This window comes from Alligator sinensis, unplaced genomic scaffold (assembly GCF_000455745.1).
Source record: "Alligator sinensis unplaced genomic scaffold, ASM45574v1 scaffold672_1, whole genome shotgun sequence".
Lineage (NCBI taxonomy): Eukaryota > Metazoa > Chordata > Crocodylia > Alligatoridae > Alligator > Alligator sinensis.
This window is the reverse complement of record NW_005842830.1, coordinates 614,208-635,690: the sequence shown is the minus strand read 5'-3', so window position 1 is coordinate 635,690 and position 21,483 is coordinate 614,208. Positions and strand designations below refer to the sequence as shown.

The 21,483-nt window shown below is 41.6% G+C and overlaps 1 protein-coding gene across 4 annotated transcripts in view; it reads right to left on the bottom strand.

The window, feature by feature from the left end:
- Positions 1 to 21,483, bottom strand: part of ACSS3 (acyl-CoA synthetase short chain family member 3) — a 103,299-nt gene that overhangs the window by 37,622 nt on the left and 44,194 nt on the right. For 2 of the 4 annotated variants that reach the window (XM_025191549.1, XM_025191552.1), the window contains 4 exons: positions 17,691 to 17,825; positions 17,281 to 17,421; positions 7,212 to 7,292; positions 7,018 to 7,113 (listed from right to left, as the gene is read on the bottom strand). In XM_025191549.1, the coding sequence (XP_025047334.1) occupies positions 7,018 to 7,113; positions 7,212 to 7,292; positions 17,281 to 17,421; positions 17,691 to 17,825 (453 nt within the window). The remainder of the gene's footprint in view (positions 1 to 7,017; positions 7,114 to 7,211; positions 7,293 to 17,280; positions 17,422 to 17,690; positions 17,826 to 21,483) is intronic. The other 2 variants (XM_025191550.1, XM_025191551.1) reach the window with 2 other exon arrangements.

The following is a 21,483-nucleotide window of genomic DNA, read 5'->3' as shown; positions in this document are numbered from 1 at the left end:
CGTCTACATCAGATGTCAGATTCAAACTACATATAGCTATTTGAGGGATACTTTTATAACATCTATACTATATTCAGTATCCAGTGCTAGTCTGCAAGGTTAGTTCTGCAAAGTCCATAAATAAGGATTCCTCAGAGTAGTTGGTGAAAGACCCAAGACAATTTTTTTTTAAATGTGGAAATTGGGGCTACTTGGATTGCCACTCATGGTATCAAATCTATGAGAGAAGAGTCTAAACATAAAGGCCTAATATTTTCTCTTATCTGCTTTTCTTGATTCCTTCACTGCTAGTTCCTTCCCCAGTACCTGATCTTCTTACTTTTAAGTTAAACTCATTTTTTCCTCTAAAAACAGTTCTTTTATAACATTTTATGTTTTTATTACTTTTAACTTGTAATGCCGTAGGTGTCAGATGCTTCAAATTATTGTATTCACCCTACTACTAGTTGGCAGTTCCACACGCACTGAATCCAGTTTGAATCCAATAACAAATAGGCTACCGGCTGACAGCCATTAGCCAAGGGACCACAGAGGTATTAAGACTAAAACCTCATTTGTTCCAAGACTTCAGACACTAAGGCATGTAGAAAGGAGACTAGAAAACTCTACCACACTTGGGAATCGGGGTGCCTCAGGAGTGGGCTTTAGAACTAAGGGTGCATGGATAATTTTTATTCCCACAGCTGTAGTGTAAAAATTCAATGCATACCCTATTTTGCAAATGTAGTCATTGTGAGCTTTCAGGCTGAAATATGCATTGCCATATTAAACAGGTAAACTTTATCTGGCCAGACGGTAAATTGAGTTTCCAATTAAGAATAACCATTTGTTTAAGTTTCTTGCAGCTGTTGCATTCATTGGTTCAGAGTATTAGAGTCTATCTTTCAGATGCTTAGGGGAAAAATCTCATGCATTATTCAGTTATCAAATGTCATTCATACTTCAATATTTAATAGAATAGACCTGTTTCACAAACCTGGCTTTGTCTAAGATACGCTTCTCATTAACCAATAAATCATCGACCAGAAGCTCAAAAATTAAATTTCTTTGCATCAGATGTTATCACAAAGTGATGAGACAGAAAATCTCACTGACAAAAGCAATCTTTTCATTTTTGGTTTTACAGAACCATTTTAATACAATACCTATGATGCTGCTGTTAATAGCAAAACAAAGCTTAGGGATTGTTTTCAACTGAAAAAACAACACATGCACATTGTCAATATGTTGGGGGGTTGTTGTTTTTTTCTGTCCAACACCCAACAGTTTGCTTTTCTTAATTACTTTTTACAAAATCATTAATGTCTGTCTTATCTACAATTTGCTTCAAATGATGACTCCTTAAGTTATTAGCAAAATCATAAACCTAACTCCAGTATTTAACAAAATCAGATTTATTCACAATTATGGATGCAGCTGCCATCCATTTATGCTATGCTGTCATACTAGAGACTCAGAATCAAAAGTGCCTCTTTCCATTTGCATTGGTGAGAATAAGCTTGTGTACATCTTCTGGACAAGGTAAGGATGTGCTCAGACTTGCTTTCTTGCCCATACTAGTCAGTCATTCACACTGAAAATCCCTAAATTCACCTCTCAGGGTGACTACAATTAAGCCTACAGGATATATTTAGCTTCCAGCTTCTCACTTCAGCTGCTATTCATCTGTCTGCATGGTGAATTTGTAGTGTAGGTACAACATACAACCTTGAATACAAGCGTCCATTACCGGCTTTCCCCTTACCAGGCCTTCTGCACACCTCCCCCATCTATCATGCAATCCTCCATAGCTGATTATATTCACCTGTTCAATATTTAACTTATTTCCCTCACGAGTCATTCTCAGTCCCTCAAAGAACTCCTATCAGCTCTATTTAACTACTCTTTAACCTTTACTCTGATTCCAACATGCAAAGATACTCCCAGTGTGCCATCAGCTAGCCAAAGCAACATATCTCTTCCTCGTAAATCTCTGGAGGGAATACAACAAACACTGACTACAGAATAGCTACCATTTACAATGCAATTTTGAGTCAGATTCCTCAGCTGTGCATTCAAAGGCTTTGGTTGCAGTACTTTACTGAGATAGAGTCACCCATATCAAACACTGAAAAACAAAAAATGCTAACCTGGGATCCAGTAATGCACCTGTTTGTCCTCCAGCTATACAGAGCTCAAACAGACACCCATCAGAGCTTTAAGAACTAAACCTGGCAGCTCCCATGAGTCCATTCTTCTTTAACAGAGCCTTTACAGAAAGGAAGAGGGAGAGGAAAGTTCCCAAAACATGACCACAGTTATGTGCACAACAAACTCACAGCAATCCACTTAGCAAGATATTCCACCACATGTCCTAACATATTTCTCCAAGGACCTACATATGAGCAGCACAGCCTCACAGGAAAGGAAGCAGAGCAAAGGGACCCATAAGCCAGCAAGGACTGCCTGCCATCAACCTACCTATGTTTTTGGGAGAGGTTCTATTAAAAATCACGGTTCAAGCACACAAATCCCCACATAGGCACATGGCTCCATGTGGACTTCTGCAACAGCCTCTGTGTAGTGACAATGTAGGCCCAGATAGCAGTTATGGTCCCTGTTAAGGATAGGAACCCATGATTGTGCCTCTTACAACACAAGATCCTCCGCAAGTGCTTAATCAGGCACAAGGAACTCTTCAAACTTGCTTCTCCACTCCTTCAACTGCAGTACCAGAGCTTACAGAAGTTCAAGAACTGCATCTGTCTACAGAACTTTACAAGTCTGGACAGCTGTGCGGGGACTTCAGCATACAAGAGGTGAAAAGGAAGAGAAAAACAGGACAGCCAATACAAGCAGCAGATATCACTATCACTGATGTTACCAGCAGTCTTATTTTGCCCTTTCTTCTTCAAAATAGCATGCTAGCTGTAGTTTTAGTTCATACTTTAGTTTTCTAGTTTGCATCTTGCTTGGACGTTTATCGTTAGCCATATCAGATGGTCTAACTATAATATTGTGAAGTTCCTCCTTCACTGAATAGGAAAGTAAATAGGGTGGGATGTTTAATTACTTGTTGTTTCTCACTCAACGGTAAGGAAATAGGAAGCAAAAGCTATGCTCATTGTTTTTTACAGAAGAACTGAAAAACAGTAAGGCACCCCATGTCCCCAAACCAGCAAGCAATGAAAGTTTCATTAAAACTGACTTGGAATTTGGTCAGTAAATCTACCCTTACCCAAAGTGATACAGAAAAATTGACCTGTCCTAAAATACTTTATAAACAGCAGTAATCCTTTCAACCTGAAAGTTCTAAAAATTATGCAGAATAGGAATTTTAAATCCCTGACATATATTGGTACAGCACGTTCCATGGTATTTTTCAATTAAACACAAGCATTAGTAATCACTTTCTCATTACAACTGCCACATGTACCATGCAAGTGAGCATAGAGGTTATCCCTAAATGCCAATGACTTCCTTGACTATTGGCCCATTTTGCTTAAAGGGATGCTTTCCAGTCGTAAAAAATTGGCTGGGTATCCATTGGTGTCCTGGGTCCACTCAACAGGAAAATACTAGCCTCTAGTTTCACAAATGTTATGCAGACTGCAGCAGGCCACAATCTCTCTCACTCTCTCTCACACATGCAAGTTATTTTGAAGCTAGCCCCACCTTGCCACCAGACCTCTAACTGTGTATTTCACCACCACTCTGCAACTGCCCAGAGTGTAAATGAATTCTATATGCAGACACACGTGGAACAAATACAGCTTCATAAATTATGGCAGAAAAGGACAGGCTGGGTCCCCACAGGGGGCACCCCTAACTCTCTACTGATAGCCATTTCATTAGAAAGGGAGACGGTTGTTGAAGTACATAAACGTCAGAACTCCTTAGAACCCAGGCACTATGCAAACCTTGCCAGAACTTCCCATCCCCAACATAACTATAGACCACATTATCATTGGACTGGATAACACAGATTATAACATCTGGGGTTCATTAACTTACAACCGCACCAATGTCATATACACCATCACCTGCTCAAAGTGCCCCTCTCCTGTCTACTCTGGACAGATGGGGCAATCCCTACGTGAAAGAATGGACAAACACTGATCTGACATCAGCTGCAGAAATACATGCAGGCCTGTGGCAGAACACTTTATACTCCCTAGACATTCCATCGCTGTCCTCAGGCTAGCTGTTCTTAGGTTCCTATACAAGTGTAAGGAGCTTGCTCCAATGCACTGTAATTACAGCACATCAGAGCAGACTTGATTAATCAAGTCTGCTTGAGTGTGGTAATTACTGCGCTCCAGCAGACTCCAGGATCACAAGTATTAGTGTCCCCATGCTGAAAAATGGTGGCAGGGTGCTTTAAACTAAAGCTTGTTTGACAAGCTTTAGTTCAAAGTGCCCTGCCGCCATTTTTCAGTGCAGGGACACTGATGCACATGATGCTCCAGGTTCTTTAATTAACATGACTCTTGGAGCTGTGCTAATTAAAACACCCCCCACCCCGCCTCCCGGAGCACATCTATAAATACGCCAAAACTTCAAAAGCAAACTCAAAGGCAAAATTGTGGAACAAGAATGCTCCATGTTCTATGCACGTCCTTTCACAGCATCTGATGAAGTGAGCTTGGGCTCACAAAAGCTCAATATATATAACTTGATATATAAAGCTTGATTTATATATAAATAAAATTGCAGATACACATTTGTGAGCAGTGTTAGTCTGAAGTCAAGTAGAAGGCAGGGTAGATTTGTATCTTACAGACTAATAAAAGAAGAGGGGGAGAGAGAGAGAGAAAGACAGAGATCTACTTTGGTTAGTCTATAAAGGTACAAATGTATGCTTCCTTCTCAACCACAAATTAACATGGCTAACTACAGCTCAGAACTCCCCATGCCGGTTTACTGAACCCACATCTGTGGCCCAACAAAGTCCTGCAGAAAGAAATAGGACCTTCACTGGTGTCTTTAGAGGGGTCTTTCTTTCAATGGCTCACGCAAATCCTAGCACCACTCATAAGCACCAGTTGGCCTAGTATAGACCTGTGTAAACAAGGCTTGGATTGGCACTTTAGATAAAATTATGTGGATGTGGAAAGAACCATTTGCCTGCCTTGATCTCACAGGTTATAAACCAAATTTGTGGACACTTATCATGGTATACTTCATCTAAGATTCCTGTTCATGAAGGCTCCTGTTTCTCAGCTATGCAATAAAAGCAGATATCATATGCCTATTGGCTAAAGCATCCTCATGGACTCACAGAAAGAGAAAACTGGCAGGGACAGCAAAGCATCATCTAGTCTAACCACTGCTCAAGGCAGCAGCATCTCTGAAAGATCTCCTTAGACCAGTGATTATCAACTACGATGCCACAGCACCTTGGGATGACATGATATCCTCAAGGGTGCTGCGGGGAGCTGCTCAATATTAGCACAGTTGGTTTGCAGACACTTATAGATGACTTGCAACATAAGCCCAGAGATTTGAAAATGTAATCCATAGTAAAAACTGCCTGATGTACTGTAGTCTTTCTGGCTGGACCAAGATGTGCAAGCATGTGCAGTCTGTGGTGCCACAAACCTCTTTGTGCTGCCACAAACCACATGCTCAGCACATTAAAACGTGCCCCACACTGCAAATCTGCAGCCCAGGGGCAAAATTTGCTACCAGGAAATCCCAGTAGCAAAAACCACTGTGAAAAAAGTGGCACGGAAAGTGTCACAGGACAGTGCACCAGCAGACACGGAGGCACGGTCCTCTGAGGAGACTTTCTGGCTACTGGCCAGAGCATCTCCCTCCCTCTGGTTTCACCCTGGCTCCTCCAGCATGCCAGGAGTGGGAGGAGTGGGGAAACTGCTGTTTCCCCAAAGCAGGACATTTTGCCCTGCACCAAAGTGCATGTGCAGGGGTGTGCACAGCAGCAAAAAGTAGCAGCATAAATTGTGCGGCTACTTTTTTTGTTGATGCAAGCACATGCCCCTGCATTTAGGGACATGACCTCTGAGTTCTTTGCCACAGGAAAATTGCTCTTTTAGTCATAAAACAGGTGAAAGCTAGGGCCTGGAATTTTCCTAGTACCGCAAGTTTAACAAGGGTGACCTGAGTCTAAAAGGTTGAAAACCACTGCCTTCCAGAAATATCACATCCAAGATGATAAAGAGCTTTCTGTAGTTATAGATCCTCTATTCTTCCCCTACCCCATCCATGGACTACTCCCTAGGATTGGCACTACAAGAAGGTTCACAATCCTTTTACACACCTTTTTAGTGAAATTCCACCATTTCTTCTACATGCGGAGATGAAATAAATTCAGCTCCCCTTGAAGCAAAAAGGAAAATAATGCAAGCAACACTGTTTCCAGGAGCCAATTATAATATGGACAAGGATAACCTCTGAGGAAATTGTAGTGTAACTACTATTTTCATAGCAGACATTACACAGGAGAACTGATCAAAAAACAACTGCCAAAGAGTTGTACACAAAAAGATCCATAACATACTGTACATGTGGTGTATTTGCTCTTATTTTTAACTCTAAGAATGTAACAGCATTATCAGAGGTCAACAACTACAAAGAAATGCCCACTCTGCTAATACAGGTAAAGTATATTTAAACATGTATATCTAAGTACTGAAGCTTTTCAGAGATGTTTTTTCACAGTAGCAGCCTCCATATTATACTGAGCAGTTATTAAGGAGAATATATACCCGATTTGCTCATTGAGGATAAAAATGTTCCAAGTTTATTGCTAAACTTAGGGATATGTCATGGTAGCATCATGGCTCTGACCACACTAATAGGTATGTGTGCTTAAAAGTGTGTAGCTCATTAAAATCAAGAGATTTATGAACATGTACAGGTTTTTCCAAGATGATGGGTTAAGATAGCAGACAATCGGCCGTTATTGCTATTTTCTGAAGTCCCAAAAATGTAAAATAATCGTCATAATAACAATAAATGTATGTCTTCACATACCCTGATAAGGCAGAAATGTTAACACCAGAAATAAGCATTTACCTCATACAAAACAGTTGTATTTCCATGCAGGAGAGGTCCATAACAAATATAGGAATGGCCAACTACCCAACCTAAATCGGAAGCTGCCCACCACACCTGAAATGGATAGAAGGAAGAAAGAAAAACTATATATGTGTTTGGTTGTCTTAAAAAAAAGTTTTAATGAACACAACTACAATTTAAATGGCAGTTACCTCTCCAGGTTTGAGTCCATATATAGCTGACATGGTCCAGTTCAACATAACTGCATAGCCCCCCGTTGGTCTAACAACACCCTAAATGAAAAAATATAAAATCATGCTCACTTACAAGGCAAACAGACATGACTCTTCCTTCCATGAGGAAAGTATTCTCTACAATACAAATTAGCTGAAAAGGTAAAGTTGTCTTGCTACAACTTTCAGTTCTCTGCCACATCAGAATAACATAAGGGCCTGATACTACAAATATGTGCTTGTGCCAGTAGTCCCACTAAAAGAATGCCAAATATGGTTAGAAGCAACTTTTCATTAGCATGCAGAGGGATCATCTAAAAAAAAAAAACAACAACAGAAACTAAATCTGAAGGCAACTGCTTGCAGAAGACCGCTACTAGGATAAAACTCTCTTCAAAATAGGACTGTCATGCATTCCATCAACAGATATAAATAGGGGTTAAGAACAAAAATGTTAAGAAGTATGTGAGCTATAACAGGATGGAAGAGCATAAAGGTCTCCCTTTTCAACAATACAGAGAAATGCCGCCTCTACCATAAAACATTAGCATTCTACAGAATATACTTTTGCCAACAATCACATCTCATGCCTTGTTATATTAACCACCAAAAGGTTGCTTCTAGGACGTAGGATTTTGAAAGCTTCAGGAGTATTGGTCCTGTCTCCATTCATTTATGCAAGATTGTGTGTAGTATGCGACAATAACTACATGTTGCTCTAAAAACGTATTATTTTTTTCTTCCAAAACAGAGGAAAATTCCTGATTCTTCACCCTGTGCTTTGATGAACTACACTACTATCCATGTGAAAGCCTCCTAGTGAGTGAAAATAAAAGACACTTCCCTGCTTTTTAATTGGATTTTCTCTTGCTAGACTGGCACCCAGTAATCTGGCCTTCTCTAATCATATACCCTTTTGTGTTAGCCATTGCTATGGACTCTCTGTTTTCATCATTCTTTCTCCCAATTTTCCGTTTCCTACCTTATGTGGAATTTTAGTCTTGGTTGTTCACCTTATGTTACATTGACATTTCCTTCTCGTTTCAAGTGATCCAACATACAAATGAGCTCAACACACTGACCTAACTCAATAACCAGCATTACACAGCCCTTTTTTCATCCCTTGTAATACGGAGCAACAAACAGTTGCAATGTCAAATGGAGACAAGCAACATGGAAGGAAAGGAATGTAACTAGTGCCAAAGGACCCAAATTTCCCCAGCAGTGTGTGTCTCTGCTCTCCCCCATCTTCCATAAAACAGAGCTCAGTACAACAGTATAGCGTTACTCTCCTATTATGGGCATTTTCTACAAAGATATACATTTCTGGGCAAGTCTAACTGGTAAAAGCCTTTCATGTAGTTTCATATACATCATCTGTACTTATCAAAGAAGTTGTGAGGTTTCTCTGAATTCTGCTTTTATTTTTCCCATTTAAAAAGTGGTATTTCAGTAAATAAGTCTCAAACCCCCACTGAATTGTAACAAATATTTCTATCCATGCATGAAAGAAGCCCAATATTAACATGGGGATGAATTTTTACAAACTAAATATTAACAAAATCCATCATTCAGTTTTCTTATATTTCTTGAATAATTTAAAGAATGACCAGGATATATTTTATTTTGACAGAAATACAGCATAATCAAAGTCTTACTCTGCCTCTTGAAGACTACTTACAGAATAAATAGCAAAGTCTTAAGGGATCAGATTACAAGAATGTGTGTGTACATACTTATCTATAGTCATACTTTCACAGCTTTCTTTCATTTTTAAACCTTATATACAGATGGATAGATTATGCAATATTAAGGAAAGCGCAACATTTCAGTCTGAAAACAAAATACAAGGGTTCTTGTAGCAGGATGAAATTGGGTGTTGTATTAGTGCCCTCCTCTGGTCCTCCACTCCTGCCCACCTGGTCCCTGGGCCCTTCCTCCTCACTCTCCTGCCATGCCTTTTATATTTCTAGAAATAAATGCTTTGAGGTTGCCTAGGATCCCAAGAGACTCACAGGTCTAGGTCCAAACACTGTTTCCTTCTAAACACTGGATGCCTTAAAAGCTGTATTCATGGCCTACAACCACCCCTACAGCCACGTCCATATATTACGTGTCAACAATCAGTAACTTTAATGGACTCTCAGTCCAAGTCCAGTCCCTTGCCTCTTCAGGCCTTTATGTCTTCTGGCCTTGGTTCTGGCTAACCTTTCCAGCTTGGACCCACCCCGGCAGGCTCAAGCTTCTCCATGCCTCTCTGTCACTACTGGGACACCTGCCTCCCCTTTTCTAGTCCCAAACTGGTCCTCCTGCCTGTTAGAAAACAAACTGAAAGTCTGGCTCCCGCCTTAACCCAAACACACACCTATCTCGGGTGCACAATGAAAAAAAAGGTACACTGTCTCTAACTTGCACAGCCTCAGGTCAAGCAGGTCACAGCCAGCAGAAAACTAGCCAGTCTATTTGGGCAAATGAAGCCCACCTGGGTAACCCACCCCTGGGCTTCTCACTTCACTGCTCTGCTCAAGTCCAATCCCCTACCAGGGTCCCTCAGCACGCAGTGTCTCTTTCTTCCTTGTGAGAGGCCTCAGTTCCTCCTCAGGGCTTTCTCCCATGACTGGGCACAGCTTGCTTTCTGTTCCCCTGCAGATGCTCTGGCTTCTGAGCAAGCCCTTATCTCACTCTTCCCATTATCACCTGCAGAAAATTACTCCACAGCCCCAAGGTGATAGTCTGATTAAGAGTTAATCAGCAGCTCCTTCCTTCCTCCCTTCTGCCTGCTCTCTGGCTAGTATTTATCTTGCCACTTGTTTACTCACACAGCAACCTTTACAATGAGTCTGATCCTCTTTTGTAACAGGAGCCTCCAGCTCCCTGCTACAGATCTTCAGAAAGTAATGGGGATGTCCAAATAAAACCATTTTGTGTGCAATGATCATTTGTGCATCACTTTTCTACACAGCCACAAATGATGGGTGTGTTTGACAATACCACGACTAGTGTTTCCCACTGTGTATTTTCCCACTCTTGCACATACAATAGTTTTATTTTGAAATTGCTATTACTTTCTAAAAGACCCTTACACATGGTGACTTAAACTATCCAGACATCTGCTGGGAAGACCAGTCAGCCAGGTCTGACCACTCACGTAGGTTCCTAGCTGAGTTACAGGACCTCCACCTAACCCAGGAGGGACACAGTCCCACCAGGGGAAATGCATTGTTGGACCTGGTCCTGGCCACAGGCGACGACCTGGTGAGGGGACTGCAGGTTCCCGACCACCTGGGCGATAGCAATCATCGCCTACTGGAATTCACCATCCAGCGCAGGGTGTCAAAGGCCTGCAGCAAGGCAGCAGCCCTGGACTTCAGGAGGGAGGATTTCAATGAGGTAAGAAGACTAGTCAGGGAGGTACTGAGGTCCCAGAGGGGAGAGGATTTGGGAGTCCAAGAAGAGTGGTCATTCCTTAAGGACACAATCCTCCAAGTCCAAAGGGTGACAATCCCCACGCAGATCAAAGGGGGCAAGAGTGCTCAAAAGCCCCCATGGCTCACCAAAAGCATCCAGGAATGTCTCAAAGACAAAAAGGAGGTGTATACTAAATGGAAGGGATGGGCCATCACCAAGGAGGATTATACCTCCATTGCTCGAAATTATAAGAGGGCTGTTAGGAAGGCTAAGGTGGAGATGGAACTGGGACTAGTGACCCAGAAAATGATACTAGAAGTCCTTTTTTAAAAACAGGAGGTTTTTCAAAGATAACAAGAAGTCCTTTTTTAAATACATAGGGGGTAAAAAGAAGGTATTGAGTAAGGACACACAGGAAATCAGGTGGTCCACCAGACGACAAAGCTAACTTCTTTAACAGATTCTTTGCTTCCCATTTTCTGAGCAGGGACCAGGACATCCCAACCACTGGGACCCGGGACTGACCCAGGGGAGGTGCTGCCAGGCCCAGGGTCAGTAAGGAGCTAGTCAGAGAACTTCTGGTGGGACTAGACATGTTCAAATCAGCAGGTCCTGATGATCTCCACCCCAGAGTGCTGAGGGAATTGGCAGAGGTCATTGCGGGACCCCGGCACAGCTTTATGAGCACTCATGGTGCTCTGGCGAGATGCCAGAGAACTGGAAAAGGGCCAATGTGGTCTCCATTTTCAAAAAAGGGAGGAAAGAGGACCTAGGAAACTATAGGCCGCGTTAGTCTTACCTTGGTCCTGGGAAAGCTCTTTGAGAAAATTATCCAGGAGCACATCTGCAAGGGACCAGCTGGGGAGATTATGCTTAGAGGCAATCAATATGGGTTCATTAGAGGCAGGTCCTGTCAGACCAACCTGGTTGCCTTCTACGACTAGGTCACAAAATCCTTGGATGCAGGTGTTGCGGTGGACGTAGTCTTTCTGGATTTTACGAAGGCCTTTGACACTGTCTCTCACCCCATCCTCATTAAAAAATTAGGCGACTGTGGTGTCAATGCCTACACAGTCAGATGGGTTGCAAATTGGCTGGAGGGCCACCCAGAGAGTGGTGCTGGACAGGTCATTTTCAACCTGGAGGGATGTGGGCAGTGGGGTTCTCCAGGGCTCGGTCCTCAGGTCCGCACTGTTCAACATCTTCATCAGCGACTTGGATGAGGGGGTGAAAAGCACCTTGTTCAAATTCGCAGATGACACTAAGATGTGGGGAGAAGTGGGAATGCTAGAAGAGAGGGACAGGCTACAACTAGATCTGGACAGGTTACAGAGGTGGGTGGATGAGAATAGGATGGGTTTCAATACTGACAAGTGCAAGGTACTACACCTGGGGAAGAAGAACCAGCAGCATACCTACAGGCTGGGGAACTGGGTGCCACACTTCAGAAGGGATATGGACAGCATCGAGAGGGTCCAGACAAGGGCCACTCGCATGATCAGGGGGCAGCAGGGCAGGCCCTACGAGGAGAGGCTACAGGACCTGAACCTGTTCAGCCTCCACAAGAGAAGGCTAAAGGGGGATTAGGTGGCCATCTATAAATTTGCCAAAGGGAACCAGCAGGCAATGGGAGAGTCCCTGTTTCCCTAGCACTGCCAGGAGTAATAAGGAATAACAGGCCATAAGTTGACTGAGAATAGATTCAGACTACACATCAGAAGGCACTACTTCATAGTCAGGGTGGCTAAGAGCTTGAACCAACTTCCAGCAGAAGTGGTGCTTACTCCTACCCCGGGGGTCTTCAAAAGGAGGCTAGACAGCCACCTAGCCGGGGTCGTTTGACCCCAGCATTCTTTCCTGCCCAGGGCAGGGGGTCGGACTTGATGATCTGCTTAGGTCCCTTCCAACCCTACCAACTACGAAACTATGGGGTAGGGGGTTCTTTTTCTTCTTTCTTTTTCTTGACTGATAAGAAACAGAAGCTTGCTATCAGCTCTTAACATGGAAATTTTTTTTGTGGTGATCCATTTTCATTCTAAATTTTTCTAGGTTGGAAAATATTGAGGGAAATATTTCACTGTCTCTAAAATAATTTTTTTTTTAAGTTTTCTGTATACTTCAAGTGATCATTCTTCCTCCAGAGAAAAAGATACAGAATTCTTAGGTCATAGCACTTGACTAATAACCAAAAGTAAAAGCAGCTGGAGGCACATTTTGAAAATTATATGGAAGGATCTATATGCCTAGAAGGCAGGTTCAAATGTTTGCCTCAAAATGATTCAAAAGCACGTGCACTGCTCTCGCAAGATTCCCTATTCAGTCCCATCTAAAAGATACTCAGAGCTACATACAGCTTTCAGTATCTTCTTCATGATCTTCAGTTAGTGATACATTATTGAACAGTCTTTACTAAAATGCTTGTGAGGACTAATAGAGATACCATTCTCTGCTGGTATACCATAGACTTAGCTCCACCTTTCTTATTTCAGCATCCTGCATGTGTCTCTATTTTCTAATTCATTAATATGAATCCCTACAAATCTGCTTTTATATCAAGGGCACTGACATCAGGTCAGAGAGACCTGGTCTGTTCCACTGTGGTTATTGTGGCAATTTAGTTGTCAGAGCTCCTATGTCCTCCGATAACTCTCCTGTTACTAGATTCAAGGAAAAGTGCAAGATATGATTTTCTTCTAACAGACCTGTCTTCCATTTCTCCTCTCCTCTCTTCCTCCATGAATTTATCCCATCAAGTCCTCACACAAAATTAACTTGCACAACTAAAAGATATTCTAGTAGTAGTCTCAGCAATGCCAAATGGAGTAAAGCAAGATTACTCCTGTGTGACCAGCAAAGCCATTACTGGAAAGCCACATTCAAGTTGGTTTTCTATATTCCCAAAAGAATGCTGAGACACTGGAAAGGCTTCAGAAGAAAAGCCATGGGTATGGGCTGAGTACTGGTAATATATTTTGTAAGATAGAAGTTAACATTATCATTCTCTATATATACCTGCACAGGGAGAAATACCTGGTGGTAAAAGGCTTTGTAGTACAGAAAGGTACAAGATCTAATGACTAGAAGTTGAAGCTAGACACATTTAAATTGGAAAAAAGACATTGCCACCCCTGCTGCCTCCTCCTGCACCTTGGTGCCCTCCCCACACACATACAGATCCTCAGTTTAACAATTTGTGTACTTACAGACTGGAACATTTTCCAAAGGATTGTGATGAATTCTCTACATTTGAAGCCCATAAGTCAAGAGTGGGTGTTTTTGTTAAAGATATGCTTTTCTAGAAGATATGTAATTCAACTACAAATTGTTAGACTTGATACAGAAATGACTAGGTGGAGTTCTGTGGTGATATGCAGGTGGTTAGACTGATGATTATAGTGTTTGTTTCTGGCTTTAAGAGCCATGAAGAATCTTTTGATATTTGACTTGGCAGGAGTCTAACAAAAGAAGAAAAACTAAAAACCATGAGCACAACTTGCAGTTGCTACCAGCGGCTAAATACTGTTATGTCCTACCACCTTATTACTACCCCTATTTATATATCAATAGTATGTAATAAAAAACAAAAAACAAATTCTCCAAACAGCACCACAAAAACCCTCCTGCTAAATATCTGCCTATATAAAAAGGTCTTGCAGTGCTTCTGGACAATTTCCAGGCTTGGGTTTGATGCACCTCAAGGAGGAAAGAGTTCCAGAGCTGGAGCTAGACCTCCCTCTTGTTTTTTGCCAAATGGACTTGGCGCACAAACGGTATTGCAGAAGGTTGCTCTCAGCTGGCCTTAGAAACATTAGGGAGAAGGCAGTCCTCTAGACATGCAGGGCCCAGGCCATATAGGGTTCTATGGGAGTGTCTAAACATGTAAATGCTGTGGGATGGGTTTACTCTAGAGTAAATTACTTTAGAGTAAACTGACCCCAGGCAGGCATCTGCATGTGTGAGGATGGGGGAGTAGATTTGCTGCTCCTGGCAGCGGTCTGCTCCCACACCCTCTGGCCCTGCACCAGCCCCCTACAACAGCCAGGGGGAGCTCTAGGCTCTCCCAGGTGCTAACCCAGGGCCTGGCAGGGAGCATGGGGCCAGGAGACAGCTCTTTTCTGGTCGGGGCTGGGAGATTGCTCCCTGCCAGAAGTTGCCTACTGCCAGGGTGGGCTAAGACACTGGAACCTGGGGGGGGGCATGTCCCCCTGCCCCGTCTCCCTGATCTTGGAAACAGCTGCAGAGGAGGGGCAGGTTCAAATCACCTACCCTGATCCACTGGTGGGGCTTTGAGCCCCCAGGTTTGAGCCCCCAGCCGGCACATGTCCCTGACCAGGACAGATCCCGGCCAGCCCCGGGTTTCTCTGGTTCAGTTTGTTTCAAAGGCAGGTGATCAGTATTTGCACTGGAGCAAAGGTAGAAAGCCTCAGTGAACCTTAAAGCTTTCAGTGGGTGATGCCATGTGGGCCAGGGTCCAACCCTCTCAGAGAAGGTAGTGGTATTGCCCTGGGGTCAATACCACCCTCTTAGGCAGCAGTCTGGGAAAGGAGGTAGAATCACCCTTCAGGCAGGAGTAGGGGCTAGGAACAGTGCCTCTTGAGATGCTGGAGGACTGCAAAGTGTTCTTATTGTCTCCATGGAATAGGCCAATGTCAGCTAAATATGTATTACTTAATACAATCTGGAGATATTCCTCACCCAAAAATAGCTAGATTTTACAAACAGAAAAATGTATAAATGTATGTAATTTTCCATACATAGAATCTAATTATTGGGGGGGTCCTCTTAAATTCATCCCATCCCCCACTGCTGCAGTGGGGAAGGAAGTGGCAGGGGAAATAGGGGGTGAGGGGGAAGTAGGATGGCAGGCAGTGGGGAGGTGCTAGTGGGGTAGGCAGTAGGGGAGGAAGCGAGAGGGCAGGTGGTAAGGAGACAGGCAGTGGAAGAGGTGGTAAGGGGTAAAGCAATAGGGGAGGCAGTGGAGGTAGCTGGTCAGAGCCAGAGCTAAAGCTACAGCAGCTGCATGCCCCCTGTCACCTCATAATTAAGTCCAAAATAAAGGACTTTTCCCCCCTACGTTCAATGGGGGTGGGGGGAACCTCATCCTGGATTCAGGTAAATATGGTAGTTTTATAGGCAACATTCCAACAGTCAAGGTTTAGTCTTTTGGGGGCGGTTGGGGTGGGGAACACAACCTCTTTTCAGCCATAAGGATTTTTACTTCACAGAACTACACCCCGCTGAAACATTACATGCCCCTCCGAAGCACAGTCCTGACAAAAGAACATTTTCCTGACCTTTATAGGTCTGTTTCCAATTCAAACACTTTTGTTCACAAAAAAGGAATGTGGAGAGGGGTAAGACAAGCAGCCTGAAACTTTTGCTTCCCACTCAGTCATTCTCAGCGTGCTCCCTTCCTTCTCCCCGCCAGCACCATATACTCTCTCTCGCTCACTTGCTATCTCTCTCTCCATTAATGCCTGCAAAGAAAGGCTGCTGAAGTGTGCTAAAACAGACGTGATAAAATTATCAATTTGTGACTAATCAGAGTGCTAGTTTGGGTATTTTACTGAAGATACAACTTTGGTTCCTTTCCACAGCAGAAAAGTTCTAACAGAAACCCTAGGGGAACTGCTTTAGCAGTCCATAACTTTTTTACTGATCCAAGCTACAGTCAGCCAAAAAGGCAAAAGGTGAAAGACATTTGACATTTCTATCTTAAAATAATGAGCAAAGCCAGATAAAATGTGAACTCTCATTAAATTTCTTGCATATTTTAAGGGGGTATTAAACTCCTGAGGCTGGCAGGAAAATAGGAGGCAAATGGACATGAGACAATATATATATAGATATGAATATATCAATCTATTTTTGTGCTACTTTATGTCTGTATCGATTATTTATATATATATAATATATAAATATATAATTATATATATATATATATATATATATATATATAAATAATCGATACAGACATAAACTAGCACAAAAATAGTTGGTGCCTTACAGTTCTGTACAATATAACATAGTCTGTCTCAAAAGAGATCATTAAAGATTATTGGTTGTTTAAGACTACCATTTTCAAAGCATGTTTTACACTAGTTTTATAACTATTCCCATCCTAAACTCATTTTCACAGGACCTCTCCTCTCAGAGGAATTATTCAACAGCGCACTCCTTTAGAACAGGCTCACTCTCATTTGAATCATAATATTATCCAACAGCATTATCTATTTCATTTTTAATTTAATAGGATGTGATGATATATAACATAAAATCTTACTAACCATACTATTTGTCCATCAAATAATCACATATCATTTATATCAAACTTATTACATAGGGTATATGCATATATCTACCACACAAAAATAATACAAAAAACAAACATTTGTATTAGGATGCATCTTAGTTTTACATCCTCCATATTTCAGTTAAGCTAATGTAATTTACTGGAAGAAAATGCCTTTTAAGAAATCAAAGTAATGGGAGCAAGGGAGATTAAAACAACTTTAACATTGCTTATCATTATAGCAATAAACTTCGACAAACATCTTCAGCCTCTTAATTAAATGCTATCTCATGTGGAACTGAAAACAGTATGTCATAGATGCTTACCCTAAAGACACCCTAAACCTACCTTGGGCAAGCCAGTAGTTCCTGATGTATAAAGAATATAAAGTGGATCATCTGAACTAACAGCAACACAGTCATGAGGCTGTGCTTTTGCAAGCTCTTCATCCCAATCCAGATCACGACCTGGGACAAGAGGAACAGTGCCCTATACACCAAGAAACACAGAAAATATGCAACGAAATAAAACAGATAAAATAAAAATACAGTTATTCAAATAGCACACACATCCAGTCTTCCATTAAAACAGCCTGAATAAAAATTAGTATATTTAATCTCTCACCTATCTAATTATCATTTAAATCTTATGCAATGAAAGAATTCCAATTCAAAATGAACATCATATATATGTTAATGGAGAAGAACAGCAAACAGACAGATAACACTTTAGAAGCAGAAAACATCTCATTAGTTTACCAAGTTAGGGCGATGGTAAATGAGAACTTTTTCAGGTTTATGTTGCGTCATTGCCAGTGCTCCTTCTAGGAGGGGTATATATTCCACTTTCCTTCCTGGTTCTATTCCAAAAGTTGCTGCTACAATGAGTTTTGGCTAAAATAAGGAAGAACACATCAAGAATATTTTTTCATAAATTTATTCAGAAAAATAAATCATGCATGACTTACGTTACACATGACACTCTTTGCATGTGGAAAGGTGGAAGCTTCTATATTTTTGAACATTTATTTATAGAATGCATGATTCATTAACTTTCCTGGACCCCACATAGACAGACACTTTTTAATCACAACACTTCTTTCTGTCTTAAGGTGTATGCAAAATATTTTGACATTTTCAGAACCCAACCACCTAAAACTTTCAACACACTAAATTTATATTTATCCAATTCCCACCAAAAAGGTAGTCATAAAAATAAAAATCAGAAAAGCTAAGAGTGAAAATTAATTTAGAAAAGACTCAGTCTTTATTCTTCTCGTTTATGCAGTTTGGAGAAACGTGACAAAAAAGGTACAATCTTCCAGTCTGACTAAGCTAGTTTACTAATTGCATATATTAGCATTAATTTCATTCTGAAAGCAGTAACCGCAACTTCCAAGTTAAGGTTGAGTCAAGATTTCACAGTGTAAGCAGGGATTAAACTGCTTCCTTATATATGAATAATAGGATGTATCCTTTCAAAATGTACTATTCAAGGAAATATGGTAATTCGTTTGAATTTGAAAAGATTTTCCAATTAATGTTCAAAATTGCTTTAAGAAATGCAACATATGTCCTCTATACCTTTTTGGCCAGACTTATCTTAACAACAGAAGAGGACTGAATAGAACTTTTTAATTAAACTGAGCTATATAAAAAGTCATCTGGAGATTATATTGGAAAAAAATTAGTCTGTACTTAATATGAAATATTACAATTGGATAGAACAGCTAGTGGTTAAAGACAGTAGTCAACACCAAGACTATAGTTCAGTCAGTGGTGTCACTGTCATTGGATTAGAAGAACTAATCACCACTGTTCCTCTTTAGCCACATGCAACTATAGTGTCAGAAAACATCTGATCAGTTGTAGCAAGACTCCTGATAAGCAAAGAGTACTTTCTGGAGCATCACTGACAACTCCCTCATGCCTAACTCCCAGTCTGCCCAAGACATATCTTCTCTTCCTCTTGGCACAGTCACACATCCCTAACTTCTCTGGTGTACCTCAGCACCATGACAATCATTCGTATCTAGGTGGTTCTCAACCTGCTTAGTTCACAATGGCTTGCCATATTAGGAACAGGAGACTCAGATGTTTGCTGCGACCTTTACTTCAAAAGAACATGACTTATTCCATCACCTGGACCACAGCCACAGTCCCGCATAGCTCACCAAAGATGCAGCATCCTTTCAAACAAAATACACATCCCATTCAGCTATTTGTTGTGGATCTGAATAACCCTGAATATTTGGTAGTATCCAGTTTCTACTGTACTACCAGTAGTTGCTACCACTGGAAAAGTTACATCAATGGTAGGGCAAGAGATTTTAGAAAGGCACTTCAGGGAATATAGCAGAACTAAGCCATGCATTCCCCTGTTTTGTTCATGAACTGCCACTTAATAGGTGGAACATAAACCTGGGGTTTTCCTGACAAAATGAATATGCAATAAAACTCCTTTAAGTTCAACAGATGCAACATTAATGGCCACCATTAAAAAAACCCTTTGCAAGCCACATACAAACATTTTGTGGGCTGGCAGTAGTCCATTAACTGAACTTTGGGAAACCCTAGCAACCCCACTCACCAACATAACTACTACTGTTTTAGCCATGCAGTTGCATGATCTATGAGACTGCAATTTATTTTTAGTTCTGTCAGGTATTCCATAGTGCTCTAAAGAAAATTGAATCAGACCGTATGGGCACATCTACACATGTGCTTTAATGTGCAGTAGCATATTTTACTGTGCAGTAGCATATTTTACTGTGCATTCACATCAAAAAACATGCTAATATGCTAATCCACAGTAAAATTAGGCTACTACACATTAAGCATCACTAAAAAAGTATGCGCTTTTGCTACTGTGCATTAAGGCAGCTTAATGCACATTTAGTTAGTACCTCACACTAGAGGTACTAAATTTAACACGCAATAGCAAAAGCACATTAATGAACATATAGATGAACCCATTAAGTAGAAAAATAAAAGACATATATTTTTTTTCATCTATGGTAAAGTGACTTTTAAAAATATGCATTACAAAAAAAGGTGCTTCAAGGCAAGACAGGGCTCCAATTATGATGATGTAATCATGCCTCTTAAATGCCACACTGAGTGTGCTGCCTAATCACCCAAAAGTTTTGATCATTTCATGATGAGAAGCAGGAGTAATAATTTACAGCTGTATATGCAAAAACAGTATAATTTTCAGAATAAAGTATAAAATAAGGCAAGTTCATTTTACAAGGCTGCCTTATTGGAATGCCAAAATGTCATAATTAAAAGGGGAGAGGAAATGTGCACTTTCTGTCCTAAATGGAAGACATGAGCAGATGTCTTTAACCAACACATATGCTTTGTGTATACTGTATTCCAAAGAAGTGTACACCTGTGAATCATAATCCTGCTTCAAATTAAAGAACTTGCAAAAATCAGATGCTTAGCTATTAACTGGGGGCTGGACTCGATGATTTTCCAAGGTCCCTTCCAGCCCTAATGTCTATGAAATCTATGAAACTCTGTTACTTGGAGAAGTTATTGAAAAAAAAGCCTACTGCTCTTTCAAAGGAATGGAATCATCAGCTGCTTAAAGCACAGTGTCTCCAACCATATGATTTTAAAAATTTTTTGCAGTTATACTTTCATATCATGTGTCACAACCCAATGATTTTAGTGCCTCGGCACGATGGAATTTTCCCACCACATGAGAGTCTCTGTGCACAGCAAAAGTTTTCTGCTGCAATAGAAAACTCTGGTGCAAGAGAGTTCCCGCCATTCGCATGCAAATTTGTGTCCTATCATTGGCAGATTCTAAATTATTCCTACGTGGCGGCTAGCGATTGGCTTGCTAGCTGTATAAAATTCTGTGCGACTTCTGCCCAAGTCGGAGAACTTTGAGCACGCTGCAGAGTGCCTTTGAAGATTCTTGACTTGTGGCTGAGCTGGTCGATAGCCTGATCACCTATCGATCCTTCTCCCCGTCGCCGAGCGCCATCCTTCGACGTACCCTTTCCCTTCCGGCCTGACTCATGTACGGATTCGCTGGCCTGAGCCTTGCCAGCTGGAACAACTCGTGTAGTTGTTTAAGCGACCGGACCACCTGCGTCGCGGCTACTAGCGGTGTAAGTAAAGTTTTTTGCAACCAATATGCTTTGTCCGCCTCTCCATTCACCAGCCCACCCAACAACCGAATAATTTCTAAATCACCTCAAGTCGGCCCCTGCCGTCGGAGACATGGCGACGAGGATGGGATGTAAGGGCACGGTAATGGAGACGAACTTAATTGGGTGCCGCCCTTGGCGCACCAGGATTCGCCGTGTAGAGAATGCAAACGATCTATGGGCGCATATCACCTACCACCAGGCGGTAGAAGGGGATGAACGAAATATTGATGGCTACTTCTCCGTAAAGAAAGAAGAAGCGGTCATAAAAGAGTGGAGGACAAAGCTATCCCTGGGGGAGTTCGGGTGTATAATAGGGAGTGATCGGGTCTATTATCGGCCCCCGGAGGAAACATCGACCATATCCCTAGCCGGGGTGAAGGCGC